General features: G+C 42.1%; 1 protein-coding gene across 3 annotated transcripts in view; it reads left to right on the forward strand.

Moving 5' to 3' along the window:
* LOC106604262 (actin filament-associated protein 1-like 1) overlaps positions 1-25073 on the forward strand; it is a 158219-nt gene that overhangs the window by 113631 nt on the left and 19515 nt on the right. For all 3 annotated transcript variants that reach the window (XM_045717926.1, XM_045717925.1, XM_045717927.1), the window contains exons 5-7: positions 21062-21299; positions 24164-24384; positions 24531-24710. In XM_045717926.1, coding sequence (XP_045573882.1) covers positions 21062-21299; positions 24164-24384; positions 24531-24710 — 639 coding nt within the window. The remainder of the gene's footprint in view (positions 1-21061; positions 21300-24163; positions 24385-24530; positions 24711-25073) is intronic.

Raw genomic sequence — 25073 nt, forward strand, 5'->3', positions numbered from 1 at the left:
ATAGTGTTGATGATCCTCCATAGTGTTGATGATCCTCCATAGTGTTGATGATCCTCCATAGTGTTAGATGATCCTCCATAGTGTTAGATGATCCTCCATAGTGTTAGATGATCCTCCATAGTGTTGATGATCCTCCATAGTGTTGATGATCCTCCATAGTGTTGATGATCCTCCATAGTGTTAGATGATCCTCCATAGTGTTGATGATCCTCCATAGTGTTGGTGATCCTCCATAGTGTTAGATGATCCTCCATAGTGTTAGATGATCCTCCATAGTGTTAGATGATCCTCCATAGTGTTAGATGATCCTCCATAGTGTTGATGATCCTCCATAGTGTTGATGATCCTCCATAGTGTTGATGATCCTCCATAGTGTTAGATGATCCTCCATAGTGTTAGATGATCCTCCATAGTGTTGGTGATCCTCCATAGTGTTAGATGATCCTCCATAGTGTTAGATGATCCTCCATAGTGTTAGATGATCCTCCATAGTGTTGATGATCCTCCATAGTGTTGATGATCCTCCATAGTGTTGATGATCCTCCATAGTGTTGATGATCCTCCATAGTGTTAGATGATCCTCCATAGTGTTGATGATCCTCCATAGTGTTGGTGATCCTCCATAGTGTTGATGATCCTCCATAGTGTTGATGATCCTCCATAGTGTTGATGATCCTCCATAGTGTTAGATGATCCTCCATAGTGTTGATGATCATCCATAGTGTTGGTGATCCTCCATAGTGTTAGATGATCCTCCATAGTGTTAGATGATCCTCCATAGTGTTGATGATCCTCCATAGTGTTAGATGATCCTCCATAGTGTTGATGATCCTCCATAGTGTTGATGATCCTCCATAGTGTTGATGATCCTCCATAGTGTTAGATGATCCTCCATAGTGTTGATGATCCTCCATAGTGTTAGATGATCCTCCATAGTGTTAGATGATCCTCCATAGTGTTGATGATCCTCCATAGTGTTAGATGATCCTCCATAGTGTTGATGATCCTCCATAGTGTTAGATGATCCTCCATAGTGTTGATGATCCTCCATAGTGTTGGTGATCCTCCATAGTGTTGATGATCCTCCATAGTGTTGATGATCCTCCATAGTGTTGATGATCCTCCATAGTGTTAGATGATCCTCCATAGTGTTGATGATCATCCATAGTGTTGATGATCCTCCATAGTGTTAGATGATCCTCCATAGTGTTAGATGATCCTCCATTTTGTTGATGATCGTCCATAGTGTTAGATGATCCTCCACAGTGTTGATGATCCTCCATAGTGTTGATGATCCTCCATAGTGTTAGATGATCCTCCATAGTGTTGATGATCCTCCATAGTGTTAGATGATCCTCCATAGTGTTAGATGATCCTCCATAGTGTTGATGATCCTCCATAGTGTTGGCGATCCTCCATAGTGTTAGATGATCCTCCATAGTGTTAGATGATCCTCCATAGTGTTAGATGATCCTCCATAGTGTTGATGATCCTCCATAGTGTTGATGATCCTCCATAGTGTTGATGATCCTCCATAGTGTTAGATGATCCTCCATAGTGTTAGATAATCCTCCATAGTGTTGATGATCCTCCATACTGTTGATGATCCTCAATATTGTTGATGATCCTCCATAGTGTTGATGATCCTCCATAGTGTTAGATGATCCTCCATAGTGTTGATGATCCGCCATAGTGTTGGTGATCCTCCATAGTGTTAGATGATCCTCCATAGTGTTAGATGATACTCCATAGTTTTGATGATCATCCATAGTGTTTGATGATCCTCCATAGTGTTGATGATCCTCCATAGTGTTGATGATCCTCCATAGTGTTGATGATCCTCCATAGTGTTAGATGATCCTCCATAGTGTTAGATGATCCTCCATAGTGTTAGATGATCCTCCATAGTGTTAAAAAATCCTCCATAGTGTTAGATGATCCTCCATAGTGTTGATGATCCTCCATAGTGTTGATGATCCTCCATAGTGTTGATGATCCTCCATAGTGTTGGTGATCCTCTATAGTGTTGATAATCCTCCATAGTGTTAGATGATCCTCCATAGTGGGTGATGATCCTCCATAGTGTTAGATGATCCCCCATAGTGGTAGATGATCCTCCATAGTGTTAGATGATCCTCCATAGTGTTAAATGATCCTCCATAGTGTTGATGATCCTCCATTGTGTTAGATAATCCTCCATAGTGTTGATGATCCTCCATAGTGTTGATGATCCTCCATAGTGTTGATGACGCTCCATAGTGTTGATGATCCTCCATAGTGTTGATGATCCTCCATAGTGTTAGATGATCCTCCATAGTGTTAGATGATCCTCCATAGTGTTAGATGATCCTCCATAGTGTTAGATAATCCTCCATAGTGTTGATGATCCTCCATAGTGTTGATGATCCTCCATAGTGTTGATGATCCTCCATAGTGTTGATGATCCTCCATAGTGTTGATGATCCTCCATAGTGTTAGATGATCCTCCATAGTGTTGATGATCCTCCATAGTGTTGATGATCCTCCATAGTGTTGATGATCCTCCATAGTGTTGATGACCCTCCATAGTGTTGATGACCCTCCATAGTGTTGATGATCCTCCATAGTGTTAGATGATCCTCCATAGTGTTAGATGATCCTCCATAGTGTTGATGATCCTCCATAGTGTTGATGATCCTCCATAGTGTTGATGATCCTCCATAGTGTTGATGATCCTCCATAGTGTTGATGATCCTCCATAGTGTTAGATGATCCTCCATAGTGTTGATGATCCTCCATAGTGTTGGTGATCCTCCATAGTGTTAGATGATCCTCCATAGTGTTAGATGATCCTCCATAGTGTTAGATGATCCTCCATAGTGTTGATGATCCTCCATAGTGTTGATGATCCTCCATAGTGTTGATGATCCTCCATAGTGTTAGATGATCCTCCATAGTGTTGATGATCCTCCATAGTGTTGGTGATCCTCCATAGTGTTAGATGATCCTCCATAGTGTTAGATGATCCTCCATAGTGTTGATGATCCTCCATAGTGTTGATGATCCTCCATAGTGTTGATGATCCTCCATAGTGTTAGATGATCCTCCATAGTGTTAGATGATCCTCCATAGTGTTAGATAATCCTCCATAGTGTTGATGATCCTCCATACTGTTGATGATCCTCCATAGTGTTGATGATCCTCCATAGTGTTGATGATCCTCCATAGTGTTAGATGATCCTCCATAGTGTTGATGATCCTCCATAGTGTTGGTGATCCTCCATAGTGTTAGATGATCCTCCATAGTGTTAGATGATCCTCCATAGTGTTGATGATCCTCCATAGTGTTTGATGATCCTCCATAGTGTTGATGATCCTCCATAGTGTTGATGATCCTCCATAGTGTTGATGATCCTCCATAGTGTTAGATGATCCTCCATAGTGTTGATGATCCTCCATAGTGTTGATGATCCTCCATAGTGTTGATGATCCTCCATAGTGTTGATGATCCTCCATAGTGTTGATGATCCTCCATAGTGTTGATGATCCTCCATAGTGTTAGATGATCCTCCATAGTGTTAGATGATCCTCCATAGTGTTAGATGATCCTCCATAGTGTTGATGATCCTCCATAGTGTTTGATGATCCTCCATAGTGTTGATGATCCTCCATAGTGTTGATGATCCTCCATAGTGTTGATGATCCTCCATAGTGTTGATGATCCTCCATAGTGTTAGATGATCCTCCATAGTGTTAGATGATCCTCCATAGTGTTAGATGATCCTCCATAGTGTTGATGATCCTCCATAGTGTTGATGATCCTCCATAGTGTTGATGATCCTCCATAGTGTTGATGATCCTCCATAGTGTTGATGATCCTCCATAGTGTTAGATGATCCTCCATAGTGTTAGATGATCCTCCATAGTGTTAGATGATCCTCCATAGTGTTGATGATCCTCCATAGTGTTGATGATCCTCCATAGTGTTGATGATCCTCCATAGTGTTGATGATCCTCCATAGTGTTTGATGATCCTCCATATTGTAGTGTTAGATGATCCTCCATAGTGTTAGATGATCCTCCATAGTGTTAGATGATCCTCCATAGTGTTGATGATCCTCCATAGTGTTGATGATCCTCCATAGTGTTAGATGATCCTCCATAGTGTTAGATGATCCTCCATAGTGTTAGATGATCCTCCATAGTGTTGATGATCCTCCATAGTGTTGATGATCCTCCATAGTGTTGATGATCCTCCATAGTGTTGATGATCCTCCATAGTGTTAGATGATCCTCCATAGTGTTGATGATCCTCCATAGTGTTGGTGATCCTCCATAGTGTTAGATGATCCTCCATAGTGTTGATGATCCTCCATAGTGTTAGATGATCCTCCATAGTGTTAGATGATCCTCCATAGTGTTGATGATCCTCCATAGTGTTGATGATCCTCCATAGTGTTAGATGATCCTCCATAGTGTTAGATGATCCTCCATAGTGTTAGATGATCCTCCATAGTGTTAGATGATCCTCCATAGTGTTGATGATCCTCCATAGTGTTGATGATCCTCCATAGTGTTGATGATCCTCCATAGTGTTAGATGATCCTCCATAGTGTTGATGATCCTCCATAGTGTTGATGATCCTCCATAGTGTTAGATGATCCTCCATAGTGTTAGATGATCCTCCATAGTGTTAGATGATCCTCCATAGTGTTGATGATCCTCCATAGTGTTGATGATCCTCCATAGTGTTGATGATCCTCCATAGTGTTGATGATCCTCCATAGTGTTAGATGATCCTCCATAGTGTTAGATGATCCTCCATAGTGTTAGATGATCCTCCATAGTGTTGATGATCCTCCATAGTGTTGATGATCCTCCATAGTGTTGATGATCCTCCATAGTGTTGATGATCCTCCATAGTGTTAGATGATCCTCCATAGTGTTAGATGATCCTCCATAGTGTTGATGATCCTCCATAGTGTTGATGATCCTCCATAGTGTTGATGATCCTCCATAGTGTTAGATGATCCTCCATAGTGTTGATGATCCTCCATAGTGTTGATGATCCTCCATAGTGTTGATGATCCTCCATAGTGTTAGATGATCCTCCATAGTGTTAGATGATCCTCCATAGTGTTGATGATCCTCCATAGTGTTGATGATCCTCCATAGTGTTGATGATCCTCCATAGTGTTGATGATCCTCCATAGTGTTGATGATCCTCCATAGTGTTAGATGATCCTCCATAGTGTTAGATGATCCTCCATAGTGTTAGATGATCCTCCATAGTGTTGATGATCCTCCATAGTGTTGATGATCCTCCATAGTGTTGATGATCCTCCATAGTGTTAGATGATCCTCCATAGTGTTGATGATCCTCCATAGTGTTGATGATCCTCCATAGTGTTAGATGATCCTCCATAGTGTTAGATGATCCTCCATAGTGTTGATGATCCTCCATAGTGTTGATGATCCTCCATAGTGTTGATGATCCTCCATAGTGTTAGATGATCCTCCATAGTGTTAGATGATCCTCCATAGTGTTAGATGATCCTCCATAGTGTTGATGATCCTCCATAGTGTTGATGATCCTCCATAGTGTTGATGATCCTCCATAGTGTTAGATGATCCTCCATAGTGTTGATGATCCTCCATAGTGTTGATGATCCTCCATAGTGTTAGATGATCCTCCATAGTGTTAGATGATCCTCCATAGTGTTGATGATCCTCCATAGTGTTGATGATCCTCCATAGTGTTGATGATCCTCCATAGTGTTGATGATCCTCCATAGTGTTAGATGATCCTCCATAGTGTTAGATGATCCTCCATAGTGTTAGATGATCCTCCATAGTGTTGATGATCCTCCATAGTGTTGATGATCCTCCATAGTGTTGATGATCCTCCATAGTGTTGATGATCCTCCATAGTGTTGATGATCCTCCATAGTGTTGATGATCCTCCATAGTGTTAGATGATCCTCCATAGTGTTGATGATCCTCCATAGTGTTGATGATCCTCCATAGTGTTAGATGATCCTCCATAGTGTTGATGATCCTCCATAGTGTTGGTGATCCTCCATAGTGTTAGATGATCCTCCATAGTGTTAGATGATCCTCCATAGTGTTGATGATCCTCCATAGTGTTAGATGATCCTCCATAGTGTTGATGATCCTCCATAGTGTTGATGATCCTCCATAGTGTTGATGATCCTCCATAGTGTTGATGATCCTCCATAGTGTTAGATGATCCTCCATAGTGTTGATGATCCTCCATAGTGTTAGATGATCCTCCATAGTGTTGATGATCCTCCATAGTGTTGATGATCCTCCATAGTGTTGATGATCCTCCATAGTGTTGATGATCCTCCATAGTGTTGATGATCCTCCATAGTGTTGATGATCCTCCATAGTGTTGATGATCCTCCATAGTGTTGATGATCCTCCATAGTGTTAGATGATCCTCCATAGTGTTGATGATCCTCCATAGTGTTGGTGATCCTCCATAGTGTTAGATGATCCTCCATAGTGTTAGATGATCCTCCATAGTGTTAGATGATCCTCCATAGTGTTGATGATCCTCCATAGTGTTGATGATCCTCCATAGTGTTGATGATCCTCCATAGTGTTGATGATCCTCCATAGTGTTAGATGATCCTCCATAGTGTTAGATGATCCTCCATAGTGTTAGATGATCCTCCATAGTGTTGATGATCCTCCATAGTGTTGATGATCCTCCATAGTGTTGATGATCCTCCATAGTGTTGATGATCCTCCATAGTGTTAGATGATCCTCCATAGTGTTGATGATCCTCCATAGTGTTAGATGATCCTCCATAGTGTTAGATGATCCTCCATAGTGTTAGATGATCCTCCATAGTGTTGATGATCCTCCATAGTGTTGATGATCCTCCATAGTGTTGATGATCCTCCATAGTGTTAGATGATCCTCCATAGTGTTAGATGATCCTCCATAGTGTTAGATGATCCTCCATAGTGTTGATGATCCTCCATAGTGTTGATGATCCTCCATAGTGTTGATGATCCTCCATAGTGTTGATGATCCTCCATAGTGTTAGATGATCCTCCATAGTGTTAGATGATCCTCCATAGTGTTAGATGATCCTCCATAGTGTTGATGATCCTCCATAGTGTTGATGATCCTCCATAGTGTTGATGATCCTCCATAGTGTTGATGATCCTCCATAGTGTTAGATGATCCTCCATAGTGTTAGATGATCCTCCATAGTGTTAGATGATCCTCCATAGTGTTGATGATCCTCCATAGTGTTGATGATCCTCCATAGTGTTGATGATCCTCCATAGTGTTAGATGATCCTCCATAGTGTTGATGATCCTCCATAGTGTTGGTGATCCTCCATAGTGTTAGATGATCCTCCATAGTGTTAGATGATCCTCCATAGTGTTAGATGATCCTCCATAGTGTTGATGATCCTCCATAGTGTTGATGATCCTCCATAGTGTTAGATGATCCTCCATAGTGTTAGATGATCCTCCATAGTGTTAGATGATCCTCCATAGTGTTGATGATCCTCCATAGTGTTGATGATCCTCCATAGTGTTGATGATCCTCCATAGTGTTGATGATCCTCCATAGTGTTAGATGATCCTCCATAGTGTTGATGATCCTCCATAGTGTTGGTGATCCTCCATAGTGTTAGATGATCCTCCATAGTGTTAGATGATCCTCCATAGTGTTGATGATCCTCCATAGTGTTGATGATCCTCCATAGTGTTGATGATCCTCCATAGTGTTGATGATCCTCCATAGTGTTGATGATCCTCCATAGTGTTAGATGATCCTCCATAGTGTTAGATGATCCTCCATAGTGTTAGATGATCCTCCATAGTGTTAGATGATCCTCCATAGTGTTGATGATCCTCCATAGTGTTGATGATCCTCCATAGTGTTAGATGATCCTCCATAGTGTTGATGATCCTCCATAGTGTTGATGATCCTCCATAGTGTTAGATGATCCTCCATAGTGTTAGATGATCCTCCATAGTGTTGATGATCCTCCATAGTGTTGATGATCCTCCATAGTGTTGATGATCCTCCATAGTGTTGATGATCCTCCATAGTGTTGATGATCCTCCATAGTGTTGATGATCCTCCATAGTGTTAGATGATCCTCCATAGTGTTAGATGATCCTCCATAGTGTTAGATGATCCTCCATAGTGTTGATGATCCTCCATAGTGTTGATGATCCTCCATAGTGTTGATGATCCTCCATAGTGTTAGATGATCCTCCATAGTGTTAGATGATCCTCCATAGTGTTGATGATCCTCCATAGTGTTAGATGATCCTCCATAGTGTTAGATGATCCTCCATAGTGTTGGTGATCCTCCATAGTGTTAGATGATCCTCCATAGTTGTGATGATCCTCCATAGTGTTGATGATCCTCCATAGTGTTAGATGATCCTCCATAGTGTTAGATGATCCTCCATAGTGTTAGATGATCCTCCATAGTGTTAGATGATCCTCCATAGTGTTGATGATCCTCCATAGTGTTGATGATCCTCCATAGTGTTGATGATCCTCCATAGTGTTGATGATCCTCCATAGTGTTAGATGATCCTCCATAGTGTTGATGATCCTCCATAGTGTTGATGATCCTCCATAGTGTTAGATGATCCTCCATAGTGTTAGATGATCCTCCATAGTGTTGATGATCCTCCATAGTGTTTGATGATCCTCCATAGTGTTGATGATCCTCCATAGTGTTGATGATCCTCCATAGTGTTGATGATCCTCCATAGTGTTGATGATCCTCCATAGTGTTAGATGATCCTCCATAGTGTTGATGATCCTCCATAGTGTTAGATGATACTCCATAGTGTTAGATAATCCTCCATAGTGTTAGATGATCCTCCATAGTGTTGATGATCCTCCATAGTGTTGATGATCCTCCATAGTGTTAGATGATCCTCCATAGTGTTAGATGATCCTCCATAGTGTTGATGATCCTCCATAGTGTTGATGATCCTCCATAGTGTTGATGATCCTCCATAGTGTTGGTGATCCTCCATAGTGTTAGATGATCCTCCATAGTGTTAGATGATCCTCCATAGTGTTAGATGATCCTCCATAGTGTTGATGATCCTCCATAGTGTTGATGATCCTCCATAGTGTTGATGATCCTCCATAGTGTTGATGATCCTCCATAGTGTTAGATGATCCTCCATAGTGTTAGATGATCCTCCATAGTGTTAGATGATCCTCCATAGTGTTGATGATCCTCCATAGTGTTGATGATCCTCCATAGTGTTGATGATCCTCCATAGTGTTGATGATCCTCCATAGTGTTAGATGATCCTCCATAGTGTTAGATGATCCTCCATAGTGTTGATGATCCTCCATAGTGTTGATGATCCTCCATAGTGTTGATGATCCTCCATAGTGTTGATGATCCTCCATAGTGTTGATGATCCTCCATAGTGTTGATGATCCTCCATAGTGTTAGATGATACTCCATAGTGTTAGATAATCCTCCATAGTGTTAGATGATCCTCCATAGTGTTGATGATCCTCCATAGTGTTGATGATCCTCCATAGTGTTAGATGATCCTCCATAGTGTTAGATAATCCTCCATAGTGTTGATGATCCTCCATAGTGTTGATGATCCTCCATAGTGTTGGTGATCCTCCATAGTGTTAGATGATCCTCCATAGTGTTAGATGATCCTCCATAGTGTTAGATGATCCTCCATAGTGTTAGATGATCCTCCATAGTGTTAGATGATCCTCCATAGTGTTGATGATCCTCCATAGTGTTGATGATCCTCCATAGTGTTAGATGATCCTCCATAGTGTTAGATGATCCTCCATAGTGTTAGATGATCCTCCATAGTGTTAGATGATCCTCCATAGTGTTGATGATCCTCCATAGTGTTGATGATCCTCCATAGTGTTGATGATCCTCCATAGTGTTAGATGATCCTCCATAGTGTTAATGATCCTCCATAGTGTTGGTGATCCTCCATAGTGTTGATGATCCTCCATAGTGTTAGATGATCCTCCATAGTGTTAGATGATCCTCCATAGTGTTGATGATCCTCCATAGTGTTGATGATCCTCCATAGTGTTGATGATCCTCCATAGTGTTGATGATCCTCCATAGTGTTAGATGATCCTCCATAGTGTTAGATGATCCTCCATAGTGTTGATGATCCTCCATAGTGTTAGATGATCCTCCATAGTGTTAGATGATCCTCCATAGTGTTGATGATCCTCCATAGTGTTGATGATCCTCCATAGTGTTGATGATCCTCCATAGTGTTGATGATCCTCCATAGTGTTAGATGATCCTCCATAGTGTTAGATGATCCTCCATAGTGTTAGATGATCCTCCATAGTGTTGATGATCCTCCATAGTGTTGATGATCCTCCATAGTGTTAGATGATCCTCCATAGTGTTGATGATCCTCCATAGTGTTGGTGATCCTCCATAGTGTTAGATGATCCTCCATAGTGTTAGATGATCCTCCATAGTGTTAGATGATCCTCCATAGTGTTGATGATCCTCCATAGTGTTGATGATCCTCCATAGTGTTGATGATCCTCCATAGTGTTAGATGATCCTCCATAGTGTTGATGATCCTCCATAGTGTTGGTGATCCTCCATAGTGTTAGATGATCCTCCATAGTGTTAGATGATCCTCCATAGTGTTAGATGATCCTCCATAGTGTTGATGATCCTCCATAGTGTTGATGATCCTCCATAGTGTTGATGATCCTCCATAGTGTTGATGATCCTCCATAGTGTTGATGATCCTCCATAGTGTTGATGATCCTCCATAGTGTTGATGATCCTCCATAGTGTTAGATGATCCTCCATAGTGTTAGATGATCCTCCATAGTGTTGATGATCCTCCATAGTGTTGATGATCCTCCATAGTGTTGATGATCCTCCATAGTGTTGATGATCCTCCATAGTGTTAGATGATCCTCCATAGTGTTGATGATCCTCCATAGTGTTGATGATCCTCCATAGTGTTGATGATCCTCCATAGTGTTAGATGATCCTCCATAGTGTTGGTGATCCTCCATAGTGTTAGATGATCCTCCATAGTTTTGATGATCCTCCATAGTGTTGATGATCCTCCATAGTGTTAGATGATCCTCCATAGTGTTAGATGATCCTCCATAGTGTTGATGATCCTCCATAGTGTTTGATGATCCTCCATAGTGTTGATGATCCTCCATAGTGTTGATGATCCTCCATAGTGTTGATGATCCTCCATAGTGTTAGATGATCCTCCATAGTGTTGGTGATCCTCCATAGTGTTAGATGATCCTCCATAGTGTTAGATGATCCTCCATAGTGTTGATGATCCTCCATAGTGTTGATGATCCTCCATAGTGTTAGATGATCTTCCATAGTGTTGATGATCCTCCATAGTGTTGATGATCCTCCATAGTGTTGATGATCCTCCATAGTGTTGATGACCCTCCATAGTGTTGATGATCCTCCATAGTGTTGATGATCCTCCATAGTGTTGATGATCCTCCATAGTGTTAGATGATCCTCCATAGTGTTGATGATCCTCCATAGTGTTGGTGATCCTCCATAGTGTTAGATGATCCTCCATAGTGTTAGATGATCCTCCATAGTGTTGATGATCCTCCATAGTGTTTGATGATCCTCCATAGTGTTGATGATCCTCCATAGTGTTGATGATCCTCCATAGTGTTAGATGATCCTCCATAGTGTTGATGATCCTCCATAGTGTTAGATGATCCTCCATAGTGTTAGATGATCCTCCATAGTGTTGATGATCCTCCATAGTGTTGGTGATCCTCCATAGTGTTAGATGATCCTCCATAGTGTTAGATGATCCTCCATAGTGTTAGATGATCCTCCATAGTGTTGATGATCCTCCATAGTGTTGATGATCCTCCATAGTGTTGATGATCCTCCATAGTGTTAGATGATCCTCCATAGTGTTAGATAATCCTCCATAGTGTTGATGATCCTCCATAGTGTTGATGATCCTCCATAGTGTTGATGATCCTCCATAGTGTTGATGATCCTCCATAGTGTTAGATGATCCTCCATAGTGTTGATGATCCTCCATAGTGTTGGTGATCCTCCATAGTGTTAGATGATCCTCCATAGTGTTAGATGATCCTCCATAGTGTTGATGATCCTCCATAGTGTTTGATGATCCTCCATAGTGTTGATGATCCTCCATAGTGTTGATGATCCTCCATAGTGTTGATGATCCTCCATAGTGTTGATGATCCTCCATAGTGTTAGATGATCCTCCATAGTGTTAGATGATCCTCCATAGTGTTAGATGATCCTCCATAGTGTTAGATGATCCTCCATAGTGTTGATGATCCTCCATAGTGTTGATGATCCTCCATAGTGTTGATGATCCTCCATAGTGTTGATGATCCTCCATAGTGTTGGTGATCCTCCAAAGTGTTGATGATCCTCCATAGTGTTAGATGATCCTCCATAGTAGGTGATGATCCTCCATAGTGTTAGATGATCCCCCATAGTGTTAGATGATCCTCCATAGTGTTTGATGATCCTCCATAGTGTTAGATGATCCTCCATAGTGTTGATGATCCTCCATTGTGTTAGATAATCCTCCATAGTGTTGATGATCCTCCATAGTGTTGATGATCCTCCATAGTGTTGATGATCCTCCATAGTGTTGATGATCCTCCATAGTGTTGATGATCCTCCATAGTGTTAGATGATCCTCCATAGTGTTAGATGATCCTCCATAGTGTTAGATGATCCTCCATAGTGTTAGATAATCCTCCATAGTGTTGATGATCCTCCATAGTGTTGATGATCCTCCATAGTGTTGATGATCCTCCATAGTGTTGATGATCCTCCATAGTGTTGATGATCCTCCATAGTGTTAGATGATCCTCCATAGTGTTGATGATCCTCCATAGTGTTGATGATCCTCCATAGTGTTGATGATCCTCCATAGTGTTGATGATCCTCCATAGTGTTGATGATCCTCCATAGTGTTGATGATCCTCCATAGTGTTGATGATCCTCCATAGTGTTGATGATCCTCCATAGTGTTGATGATCCTCCATAGTGTTGATGATCCTCCATAGTGTTGATGATCCTCCATAGTGTTGATGATCCTCCATAGTGTTGATGATCCTCCATAGTGTTGGTGATCCTCCATAGTGTTGATGATCCTCCATAGTGTTGATGATCCTCCATAGTGTTAGATGATCCTCCATAGTGTTAGATGATCCTCCATAGTGTTGATGATCCTCCATAGTGTTGGTGATCCTCCATAGTGTTAGATGATCCTCCATAGTGTTAGATGATCCTCCATAGTGTTGATGATCCTCCATAGTGTTAGATGATCCTCCATAGTGTTGATGATCCTCCATAGTGTTGATGATCCTCCATAGTGTTAGATGATCCTCCATAGTGTTGATGATCCTCCATAGTGTTAGATGATCCTCCATAGTGTTAGATGATCCTCCATAGTGTTGATGATCCTCCATAGTGTTGATGATCCTCCATAGTGTTAGATGATCCTCCATAGTGTTAGATGATCCTCCATAGTGTTAGATGATCCTCCATAGTGTTGATGATCCTCCATAGTGTTGATGATCCTCCATAGTGTTGATGATCCTCCATAGTGTTAGATGATCCTCCATAGTGTTAGATGATCCTCCATAGTGTTGATGATCCTCCATAGTGTTGATGATCCTCCATAGTGTTGATGATCCTCCATAGTGTTGATGATCCTCCATAGTGTTAGATGATCCTCCATAGTGTTGATGATCCTCCATAGTGTTGGTGATCCTCCATAGTGTTAGATGATCCTCCATAGTGTTAGATGATCCTCCATAGTGTTGATGATCCTCCATAGTGTTGATGATCCTCCATAGTGTTGATGATCCTCCATAGTGTTGATGATCCTCCATAGTGTTGATGATCCTCCATAGTGTTGATGATCCTCCATAGTGTTAGATGATCCTCCATAGTGTTAGATGATCCTCCATAGTGTTAGATGATCCTCCATAGTGTTAGATGATCCTCCATAGTGTTAGATGATCCTCCATAGTGTTGATGATCCTCCATAGTGTTGATGATCCTCCATAGTGTTGATGATCCTCCATAGTGTTGATGATCCTCCATAGTGTTGATGATCCTCCATAGTGTTAGATGATCCTCCATAGTGTTAGATGATCCTCCATAGTGTTAGATGATCCTCCATAGTGTTAGATGATCCTCCATAGTGTTGATGATCCTCCATAGTGTTGATGATCCTCCATAGTGTTGATGATCCTCCATAGTGTTGATGATCCTCCATAGTGTTGATGATCCTCCATAGTGTTAGATGATCCTCCATAGTGTTGATGATCCTCCATAGTGTTAAATAATCCTCCATAGTGTTAGATGATCCTCCATAGTGTTGATGACCCTCCATAGTGTTGATGACCCTCCATAGTGTTGATGATCCTCCATAGTGTTGATGATCCTCCATAGTGTTGATGATCCTCCATAGTGTTAGATGATCCTCCATAGTGTTGATGATCCTCCATAGTGTTGGTGATCCTCCATAGTGTTAGATGATCCTCCATAGTGTTAGATGATCCTCCATAGTGTTGATGATCCTCCATAGTGTTTGATGATCCTCCATAGTGTTGATGATCCTCCATAGTGTTGATGATCCTCCATAGTGTTGATGATCCTCCATAGTGTTGATGATCCTCCATAGTGTTAGATGATCCTCCATAGTGTTAGATGATCCTCCATAGTGTTAGATGATCCTCCATAGTGTTAGATGATCCTCCATAGTGTTAGATGATCCTCCATAGTGTTGATGATCCTCCATAGTGTTGATGATCCTCCATAGTGTTGATGATCCTCCATAGTGTTGATGATCCTCCATAGTGTTGATGATCCTCCATAGTGTTAGATGATCCTCCATAGTGTTAGATGATCCTCCATAGTGTTAGATGATCCTCCATAGTGTTAGATGATCCTCCATAGTGTTGATGATCCTCCATAGTGTTGATGATCCTCCATAGTGTTGATGATCCTCCATAGTGTTGATGATCCTCCATAGTGTTGATGATCCTCCATAGTGTTAGATGATCCTCCATAGTGTTAGATGATCCTCCATAGTGTTAGATGATCCTCCATAGTGTTGATGATCCTCCATAGTGTTGATGATCCTCCATAGTGTTGATGATCCTCCATAGTGTTGATGATCCTCCATAGTGTTGATGATCCTCCATAGTGTTGATGATCCTCCATAGTGTTGATGATCCTCCATAGTGTTGATGATCCTCCATAGTGTTGATGATCCTCCATAGTGTTAGATGATCCTCCATAGTGTTAGATGATCCTCCATAGTGTTAGATGATCCTCCATAGTGTTGATGATCCTCCATAGTGTTGATGATCCTCCATAGTGTTGATGATCCTCCATAGTGTTGATGATCCTCCATAGTGTTAGATGATCCTCCATAGTGTTAGATGATCCTCCATAGTGTTGATGATCCTCCATAGTGTTGATGATCCTCCATAGTGTTGATGATCCTCCATAGTGTTGATGATCCTCCATAGTGTTGATGATCCTCCATAGTGTTTGATGATCCTCCATAGTGTTGATGATCCTCCATAGTGTTGATGATCCTCCATAGTGTTAGATGATCCTCCATAGTGTTGGTGATCCTCCATAGTGTTAGATGATCCTCCATAGTGGTGATGATCCTCCATAGTGTTAGATGATCCTCCATAGTGTTGATGATCCTCCATAGTGTTAGATGATCCTCCATAGTGTTGATGATCCTCCATAGTGTTTGATGATCCTCCATAGTGTTAGATGATCCTCCATAGTGTTAGATGATCCTCCATAGTGTTGATGATCCTCCATAGTGTTGATGATCCTCCATAGTGTTGATGATCCTCCATAGTGTTAGATGATCCTCCATAGTGTTAGATGATCCTCCATAGTGTTAGATGATCCTCCATAGTGTTGATGATCCTCCATAGTGTTGATGATCCTCCATAGTGTTGATGATCCTCCATAGTGTTGATGATCCTCCATAGTGTTAGATGATCCTCCATAGTGTTGATGATCCTCCATAGTGTTGGTGATCCTCCATAGTGTTAGATGATCCTCCATAGTGTTAGATGATCCTCCATAGTGTTGATGATCCTCCATAGTGTTAGATGATCCTCCATAGTGTTGATGATCCTCCATAGTGTTGATGATCCTCCATAGTGTTGATGATCCTCCATAGTGTTGATGATCCTCCATAGTGTTAGATGATCCTCCATAGTGTTGATGATCCTCCATAGTGTTAGATGATCCTCCATAGTGTTAGATGATCCTCCATAGTGTTGATGATCCTCCATAGTGTTGATGATCCTCCATAGTGTTGATGATCCTCCATAGTGTTAGATGATCCTCCATAGTGTTGATGATCCTCCATAGTGTTGATGATCCTCCATAGTGTTGATGATCCTCCATAGTGTTGATGATCCTCCATAGTGTTAGATGATCCTCCATAGTGTTGATGATCCTCCATAGTGTTGGTGATCCTCCATAGTGTTAGATGATCCTCCATAGTGTTAGATGATCCTCCATAGTGTTAGATGATCCTCCATAGTGTTGATGATCCTCCATAGTGTTGATGATCCTCCATAGTGTTGATGATCCTCCATAGTGTTGATGATCCTCCATAGTGTTAGATGATCCTCCATAGTGTTAGATGATCCTCCATAGTGTTAGATGATCCTCCATAGTGTTGATGATCCTCCATAGTGTTGATGATCCTCCATAGTGTTGATGATCCTCCATAGTGTTAGATGATCCTCCATAGTGTTGATGATCCTCCATAGTGTTGGTGATCCTCCATAGTGTTAGATGATCCTCCATAGTGTTAGATGATCCTCCATAGTGTTAGATGATCCTCCATAGTGTTAGATGATCCTCCATAGTGTTGATGATCCTCCATAGTGTTGATGATCCTCCATAGTGTTAGATGATCCTCCATAGTGTTAGATGATCCTCCATAGTGTTAGATGATCCTCCATAGTGTTGATGATCCTCCATAGTGTTGATGATCCTCCATAGTGTTGATGATCCTCCATAGTGTTGATGATCCTCCATAGTGTTAGATGATCCTCCATAGTGTTAGATGATCCTCCATAGTGTTAGATGATCCTCCATAGTGTTGATGATCCTCCATAGTGTTGATGATCCTCCATAGTGTTGATGATCCTCCATAGTGTTGATGATCCTCCATAGTGTTAGATGATCCTCCATAGTGTTAGATGATCCTCCATAGTGTTAGATGATCCTCCATAGTGTTGATGATCCTCCATAGTGTTGATGATCCTCCATAGTGTTGATGATCCTCCATAGTGTTAGATGATCCTCCATAGTGTTGATGATCCTCCATAGTGTTGGTGATCCTCCATAGTGTTAGGTGATCCTCCATAGTGTTAGATGATCCTCCATAGTGTTAGATGATCCTCCATAGTGTTGATGATCCTCCATAGTGTTGATGATCCTCCATAGTGTTAGATGATCCTCCATAGTGTTAGATGATCCTCCATAGTGTTAGATGATCCTCCATAGTGTTGATGATCCTCCATAGTGTTGATGATCCTCCATAGTGTTGATGATCCTCCATAGTGTTGATGATCCTCCATAGTGTTAGATGATCCTCCATAGTGTTGATGATCCTCCATAGTGTTGGTGATCCTCCATAGTGTTAGATGATCCTCCATAGTGTTAGATGATCCTCCATAGTGTTGATGATCCTCCATAGTGTTTGATGATCCTCCATAGTGTTGATGATCCTCCATAGTGTTGATGATCCTCCATAGTGTTGATGATCCTCCATAGTGTTGATGATCCTCCATAGTGTTAGATGATCCTCCATAGTGTTAGATGATCCTCCATAGTGTTAGATGATCCTCCATAGTGTTGATGATCCTCCATAGTGTTGATGATCCTCCATAGTGTTAGATGATCCTCCATAGTGTTGATGATCCTCCATAGTGTTGATGATCCTCCATAGTGTTAGATGATCCTCCATAGTGTTAGGTGATCCTCCATAGTGTTGATGATCCTCCATAGTGTTAGATGATCCTCCATAGTGTTGATGATCCTCCATAGTGTTGATGATCCTCCATAGTGTTGATGATCCTCCATAGTGTTGATGATCCTCCATAGTGTTAGATGATCCTCCATAGTGTTAGATGATCCTCCATAGTGTTAGATGATCCTCCATAGTGTTGATGATCCTCCATAGTGTTGATGATCCTCCATAGTGTTGATGATCCTCCATAGTGTTAGATGATCCTCCATAGTGTTAGATGATCCTCCATAGTGTTGATGATCCTCCATAGTGTTAGATGATCCTCCATAGTGTTAGATGATCCTCCATAGTGTTAGATGATCCTCCATAGTGTTAGATGATCCTCCATAGTGTTGATGATCCTCCATAGTGTTGATGATCCTCCATAGTGTTGATGATCCTCCATAGTGTTGATGATCCTCCATAGTGTTAGATGATCCTCCATAGTGTTAGATGATCCTCCATAGTGTTAGATGATCCTCCATAGTGTTGATGATCCTCCATAGTGTTGATGATCCTCCATAGTGTTGATGATCCTCCATAGTGTTGATGATCCTCCATAGTGTTGATGATCCTCCATAGTGTTGATGATCCTCCATAGTGATGATCCTCCATAGTGTTGATGATCCTCCATAGTGTTGATGATCCTCCATAGTGTTGATGATCCTCCATAGTGTTGATGATCCTCCATAGTGTTGATGATCCTCCATAGTGTTAGATGATCCTCCATAGTGTTAGATGATCCTCCATAGTGTTAGATGATCCTCCATAGTGTTAGATGATCCTCCATAGTGTTGATGATCCTCCATAGTGTTGATGATCCTCCATAGTGTTGATGATCCTCCATAGTGTTGATGATCCTCCATAGTGTTGATGATCCTCCATAGTGTTGGTGATCCTCCATAGTGTTAGATGATCCTCCATAGTGTTAGATGATCCTCCATAGTGTTGATGATCCTCCATAGTGTTTGATGATCCTCCATAGTGTTGATGATCCTCCATAGTGTTGATGATCCTCCATAGTGTTGATGATCCTCCATAGTGTTGATGATCCTCCATAGTGTTGATGATCCTCCATAGTGTTAGATGATCCTCCATAGTGTTAGATGATCCTCCATAGTGTTAGATGATCCTCCATAGTGTTGATGATCCTCCATAGTGTTGATGATCCTCCATAGTGTTGATGATCCTCCATAGTGTTGATGATCCTCCATAGTGTTGATGATCCTCCATAGTGTTGATGATCCTCCATAGTGTTAGATGATCCTCCATAGTGTTAGATGATCCTCCATAGTGTTGGTGATCCTCCATAGTGTTAGATGATCCTCCATAGTTGTGATGATCCTCCATAGTGTTGATGATCCTCCATAGTGTTAGATGATCCTCCATAGTGTTAGATGATCCTCCATAGTGTTGATGATCCTCCATAGTGTTGGTGATCCTCCATAGTGTTAGATGATCCTCCATAGTGTTAGATGATCCTCCATATTGTTGATGATCCTCCATAGTGTTGATGATCCTCCATAGTGTTAGATGATCCTCCATAGTGTTGATGATCCTCCATAGTGTTGATGATCCTCCATAGTGTTGATGATCCTCCATAGTGTTGATGACCCTCCATAGTGTTGATGACCCTCCATAGTGTTGATGATCCTCCATAGTGTTAGATGATCCTCCATAGTGTTAGGTGATCCTCCATCGTGTTGATGATCCTCCATAGTGTTGATGATCCTCCATAGTGTTAGATGATCCTCCATAGTGTTGATGATCCTCCATAGTGTTGATGATCCTCCATAGTGTTGGTGATCCTCCATAGTGTTGATGATCCTCCATAGTGTTGATGATCCTCCATAGTGTTAGATGATCCTCCATAGTGTTAGATGATCCTCCATAGTGTTAGATAATCCTCCATAGTGTTAGATGATCCTCCATAGTGTTGATGATCCTCCATAGTGTTGATGATCCTCCATAGTGTTGATGATCCTCCATAGTGTTGATGATCCTCCATAGTGTTGGTGATCCTCCATAGTGTTGATAATCCTCCATAGTGTTAGATGATCCTCCATAGTGGGTGATGATCCTCCATAGTGTTAGATGATCCCCCATAGTGTTAGATGATCCTCCATAGTGTTAGATGATCCTCCATAGTGTTAGATGATCCTCCATAGTGTTGATGATCCTCAGTACTGTTGATGATCCTCCATAGTGTTGATGATCCTCAATAGTGTTGATGATCCTCCATAGTGTTAGATGATCCTCCATAGTGTTGATGATCCTCCATAGTGTTGATGATCCTCCATAGTGTTAGATGATCCTCCATAGTGTTAGATGATCCTCCATAGTGTTGATGATCCTCCATAGTGTTGATGATCCTCCATAGTGTTAGATGATCCTCCATAGTGTTGATGATCCTCCATTGTGTTAGATAATCCTCCATAGTGTTGATGATCCTTCATAGTGTTGATGATCCTCCATAGTGTTAGATGATCCTCCATAGTGTTGATGATCCTCCATAGTGTTGATGATCCTCCATAGTGTTAGATGATCCTCCATAGTGTTGATGATCCTCCATAGTGTTAGATGATCCTACATAGTGTTGATGATCCTCCATAGTGTTGATGATCCTCCATAGTGTTAGATAATCCTCCATAGTGTTAGATGATCCTCCATAGTGTTAGATAATCCTCCATAGTGTTAGATGATCCTCCATAGTGTTAGATGATCCTCCATAGTGTTGCTGATCCCCCCCCCCCGTAGTGCTCTCAGAGCTCATCCGTCAAGCTGGTGTGGAGCGTCTCCTGTCTAGTCCCATTCTACACTTATTTTCCAAGTGACCTAGCGTTGCACAGTGTGTGTGTGGTGTGTGTATGTGTGTGCGTGGAATTCATCTAGATTAATTTTTTTTCATTTGTGGTTACATGTTGGTGTGTAAGTGCAGTACCTGTGTTTACCTATCCTATAGAGCTGTCCAAACTCCTCTCCCCCCCACTCATCAGAGACCCCTCCGCCCCTGCCTACCACCCCCCATCCTGAGGCTTACTATGAAGAGGCAGTACCTCTCAGCCCTGGCAAGCAGCCAGAGTACATCACCACCCGCGGTAGCTCCAGCCCACCTAACTCCATAGAGGATGGTTACTATGAGGATGCAGACAACAACTCCCCTTCTACCTGCATCAACGGACGACAACACCATAACTCCTGTGAGTCAAATGTAGTAGAAAACATATCCTACAGTACCACAACGAGACCAGATGCATAGCTTCTGGTCTGTGTGTTTACAACTCCTTTTTCAGGGTGACATTGACGTTTTGTTCTTTGTCATAAACATGTGCAGATGTACAGTATGTGTGTGTGTGTGTGTGTGTGTGTGTGTGTGTGTGTGTGTGTGTGTGTGTGTGTGTGTGTGTGTGTGTGTGTGTGTGTGTGTGTGTGTGTGTGTGTGTGTGTGTGTGTGTGTGTGTGTGTGTGTGTGTGTATCTTTTCTACAATCAAGAGTGAACTTCCGGGCAATAATTCACACACAAAAAAGAGAAGCGTATTAACATTTCACTCCTAAAGATATTTTAAGAAGTTTCATCCCTTAATAACACAGACGACAATAACACAGTCTAACTGTAGCTTCTTCTGATTGGTCTCAGTCTAACTGTAGTTTATTCTGATTGGTCTCAGTCTAACTGTAGCTTCTTCTGATTGGTCTCAGTCTAACTGTAGCTTCTTCTGATTGGGCTCAGTCTAACTGTAGCTTCTTCTGATTGGTCTCAGTCTAACTGTAGCTTCTTCTGATTGGGCTCAGTCTAACTGTAGTATCTTCTGATTGGTCTCAGTCTAACTGTAGTTTATTCTTGTTACGTGTGCTCTCTCTCTGGCCTCTAGGTCACCATGCTGCTCTTTTATGGTGCACACCTGTCACCAGTGTTATGTGCATTTGCACATAATGACAATCACCTGGACTCCATCACCTCCTTGATTACCTGCCCTTTATATGTCACTCTCTTTGGTTTCTTCCCCAGTCGTCATTGTTTCTGTTTCTGTGTCAGTTCTGTGCGTTGTTCGTGTTTCTTATTTTTGTATTATGTTGTGTTTATTTATTAAAACACTCACTCCCTGAACTTTCTTCCTGGCTCTCAATGCACATCGTTACAATTCTGATTGGTCTCAGTCTAACTGTAGTATCTTCTGATTGGTCTCAGTCTAACTGTAGTTTCTTCTGATTGGTCTCAGTCTAACTGTAGCTTCTTCTGATTGGTCTCAGTCTAACTGTAGCTTCTTCTGATTGGTCTCAGTCTAACTGTAGTTTCTTCTGATTGGTCTCAGTCTAACTGTAGTTTCTTCTGATTGGTCTCAGTCTAAATCAAATCAAATGTTATTGGTCACATACACATGGTTAGCAGATGTTAATGCGAGTGTACTGAAATGCTTGTGCTTCTTGTTCCAACAGTGCAGTAATATCTAACAAGTAATCTAACAATTCCCCAACAACTTCCTAATACACACAAATCTAAAGGGATGAAATGAGAATATGTACATGTAAATATATGGATGAGCAATGGCCGAGCGGCATAGGCAAGATGCAGCGGATGGTATAAGATGCAGTATATTCATATTTTTTATGTATTTATTTATTTAACCAGGTAGGCAAGTTGAGAACAAGTTCTCATTTGTAACTGTGACCTGGCCAAGATAAAGCATAGCAATTCGACACATACAACAACACAGAGTTAAACATGGAATAAACAAAACATACAGTCAATAATACAGTAGAACAAAAGAAAACGAAGTCTATATACAGTGAGTGCAAATGAGGTACGATAAGGGAGTTAAGGCAATAAATAGGCCATGGTGGCGAAGTAATTACAATATACCAATTAAACACTGGAATGGTAGATGTGCAGAAGATGAATGTGCAAGTAGAGATACTGGGGTGCAAAGGAGCAAGATAAAGAAATAAATACAGTATGGGGATGAGGTAGGTAGATAGATGGGCTGTTTACAGATGGGCTATGTACAGGTGCAGTGATCTGTGAGCTGCTCTGACAGCTGGTGCTTAAAGCTAGTGAGGGAGATATGAGTCTCCAGCTTCAGAGATTTTTGCAGTTCGTTCCAGTCAATGGCAGCAGAGAACTGGAAGGAAAGACGACCAAAGGAGGAATTGGCTTTGGGGGTGACCAGAGAGATATACCTGCTGGAGCGCATGCTACGAGTGGGTGCTGCTATGCTGACCAGTGAGCTGAGATAAGGCGGGGCTTTACCTAGCAGAGACTTGTAGATGACCTGGAGCCAGTGGGTTTGGCGACAAGTATGAAGCGAGGGCCAACCAACGAGTGCGTACAGGTCGCAGTGGTGGGTAGTGTATGGGGCTTTGGTGACAAAATGGATGGCACTGTGATAGACTGCATCCAATTTGTTGAGCAGAGTGTTTGAGGCTATTTTATAGATGACATCACAGGAGTCGAGGATCGGTAGGATGGTCAGTTTTACGACGGTATGTTTGGCAGCATGAGTGAAGGATACTTTGTTGTAATGTAGGAAGCCGATTCCAGATTTTATTTTATGAGATGAGTAATGTAGAATATGTAAACATTATTAAGGTGTCATTGTTTAAAGTGACTAGTGAGTCTCTATGTAGGCAGCAGCCTCGCTGAGTTAGTGATTGCTGTTTAGCAGTCTGATGGCCTTGAGATAGAAGCTCTCGGTCCCAGCTTTGATGCACCTGTACTGACCTCGCCTTCTGGATGGTAGTTGGATGAACAGGCCATGGCTCGGTTGGTTCTTGTCCTTGATGATCTTTTTGGCCTTCCTGTGACGTCGGGAGCTGTAGGTGTCCTGGAAGGCAGGAAGTTTGCCCCCGGTGATGCGTTGTGCAGACCGCACCACCCTCTGGAATGCCTTGCGGTTGAGGGCGGTGCAGTTGCTGTACCAGGCGGTGATACAGCCCGACAGGATGCTCTCAGTTGTGCATCTGTAAAAGTTTGTCAGGGTTTTAGGTGACAAGCCAAACTACTAACTGTAGTTTCTTCTGATTGGTCTCAGTCTAACTGTAGTTTGTTGGTATTTCTCCCCCCAGACAATGACTCTGATGCTCTAAGTAGTTCCTATGAGTCGTATGAGGAAGATGAAGAGGAAAGAGGAGCAGGGCCTGGGTCCAGGCTGACCCACCAGTGGCCTAGTGATGAGAGCTCCATGCTCCCTGCCAGGGACTGTAGGATCTGTGCCTTCCTGCTGCGAAAGAAACGCTTCGGACAGTGGGCTAAGCAACTGACTGTCATACGGGACAACAGGCTACAGGTACACACACACGCACGCACGCACGCACGCACGCACGCACGCACGCACACACACACGCACGCACGCACACACACACACACACACACACACACACACACACACACACACACACACACAATCCTTAACCCCTGTGTTCTCTCCTCCAGTGCTATAAGAGTTCTAAGGACGTGTCCCCATATTTTGACCTGCCCCTGCTCCAGTGCACTGTGGTCTACGCCCCTAAAGACGGACGCAGGAAGAGACATGAGCTGAGGTTCACTCCACCCAGTGGAGAGGCTCTGGTCTTGGCTGTGCAGAGCAGGGAGCAGGCACACAGGTGGCTCAGGGTGAGGACAAAACACACACAACACACAAACGCATGCACCTTTAGGCAACCTGCCTAAATGACTACAGGCCTGTAGCACTCACGTCCGTAGCCGTGAAGTGCTTTGAAAGGTTGGTAATGGCTCACATCAACACCATTATCCCAGAAACCCTAGACCCACTCCAATTTGCATACCGCTCAAACAGATCCACAGATGATGCAATCTCTATTGCACTCCACACTGCCCTTTCCCACCTGGACAAAAGGAACACTTATGTGAGAATTCTATTCATTGACTACAGCTCAGCTTTAAACACCATAGTACCCTCAAAGCTCATCACTAAGCTAAGGATCCTGGGACTAAACACCTCCCTCTGCAACTGGA

The sequence above is a fragment of the Salmo salar genome, chromosome ssa05, assembly GCF_905237065.1.
Source record: "Salmo salar chromosome ssa05, Ssal_v3.1, whole genome shotgun sequence".
Taxonomy (NCBI): domain Eukaryota; kingdom Metazoa; phylum Chordata; class Actinopteri; order Salmoniformes; family Salmonidae; genus Salmo; species Salmo salar.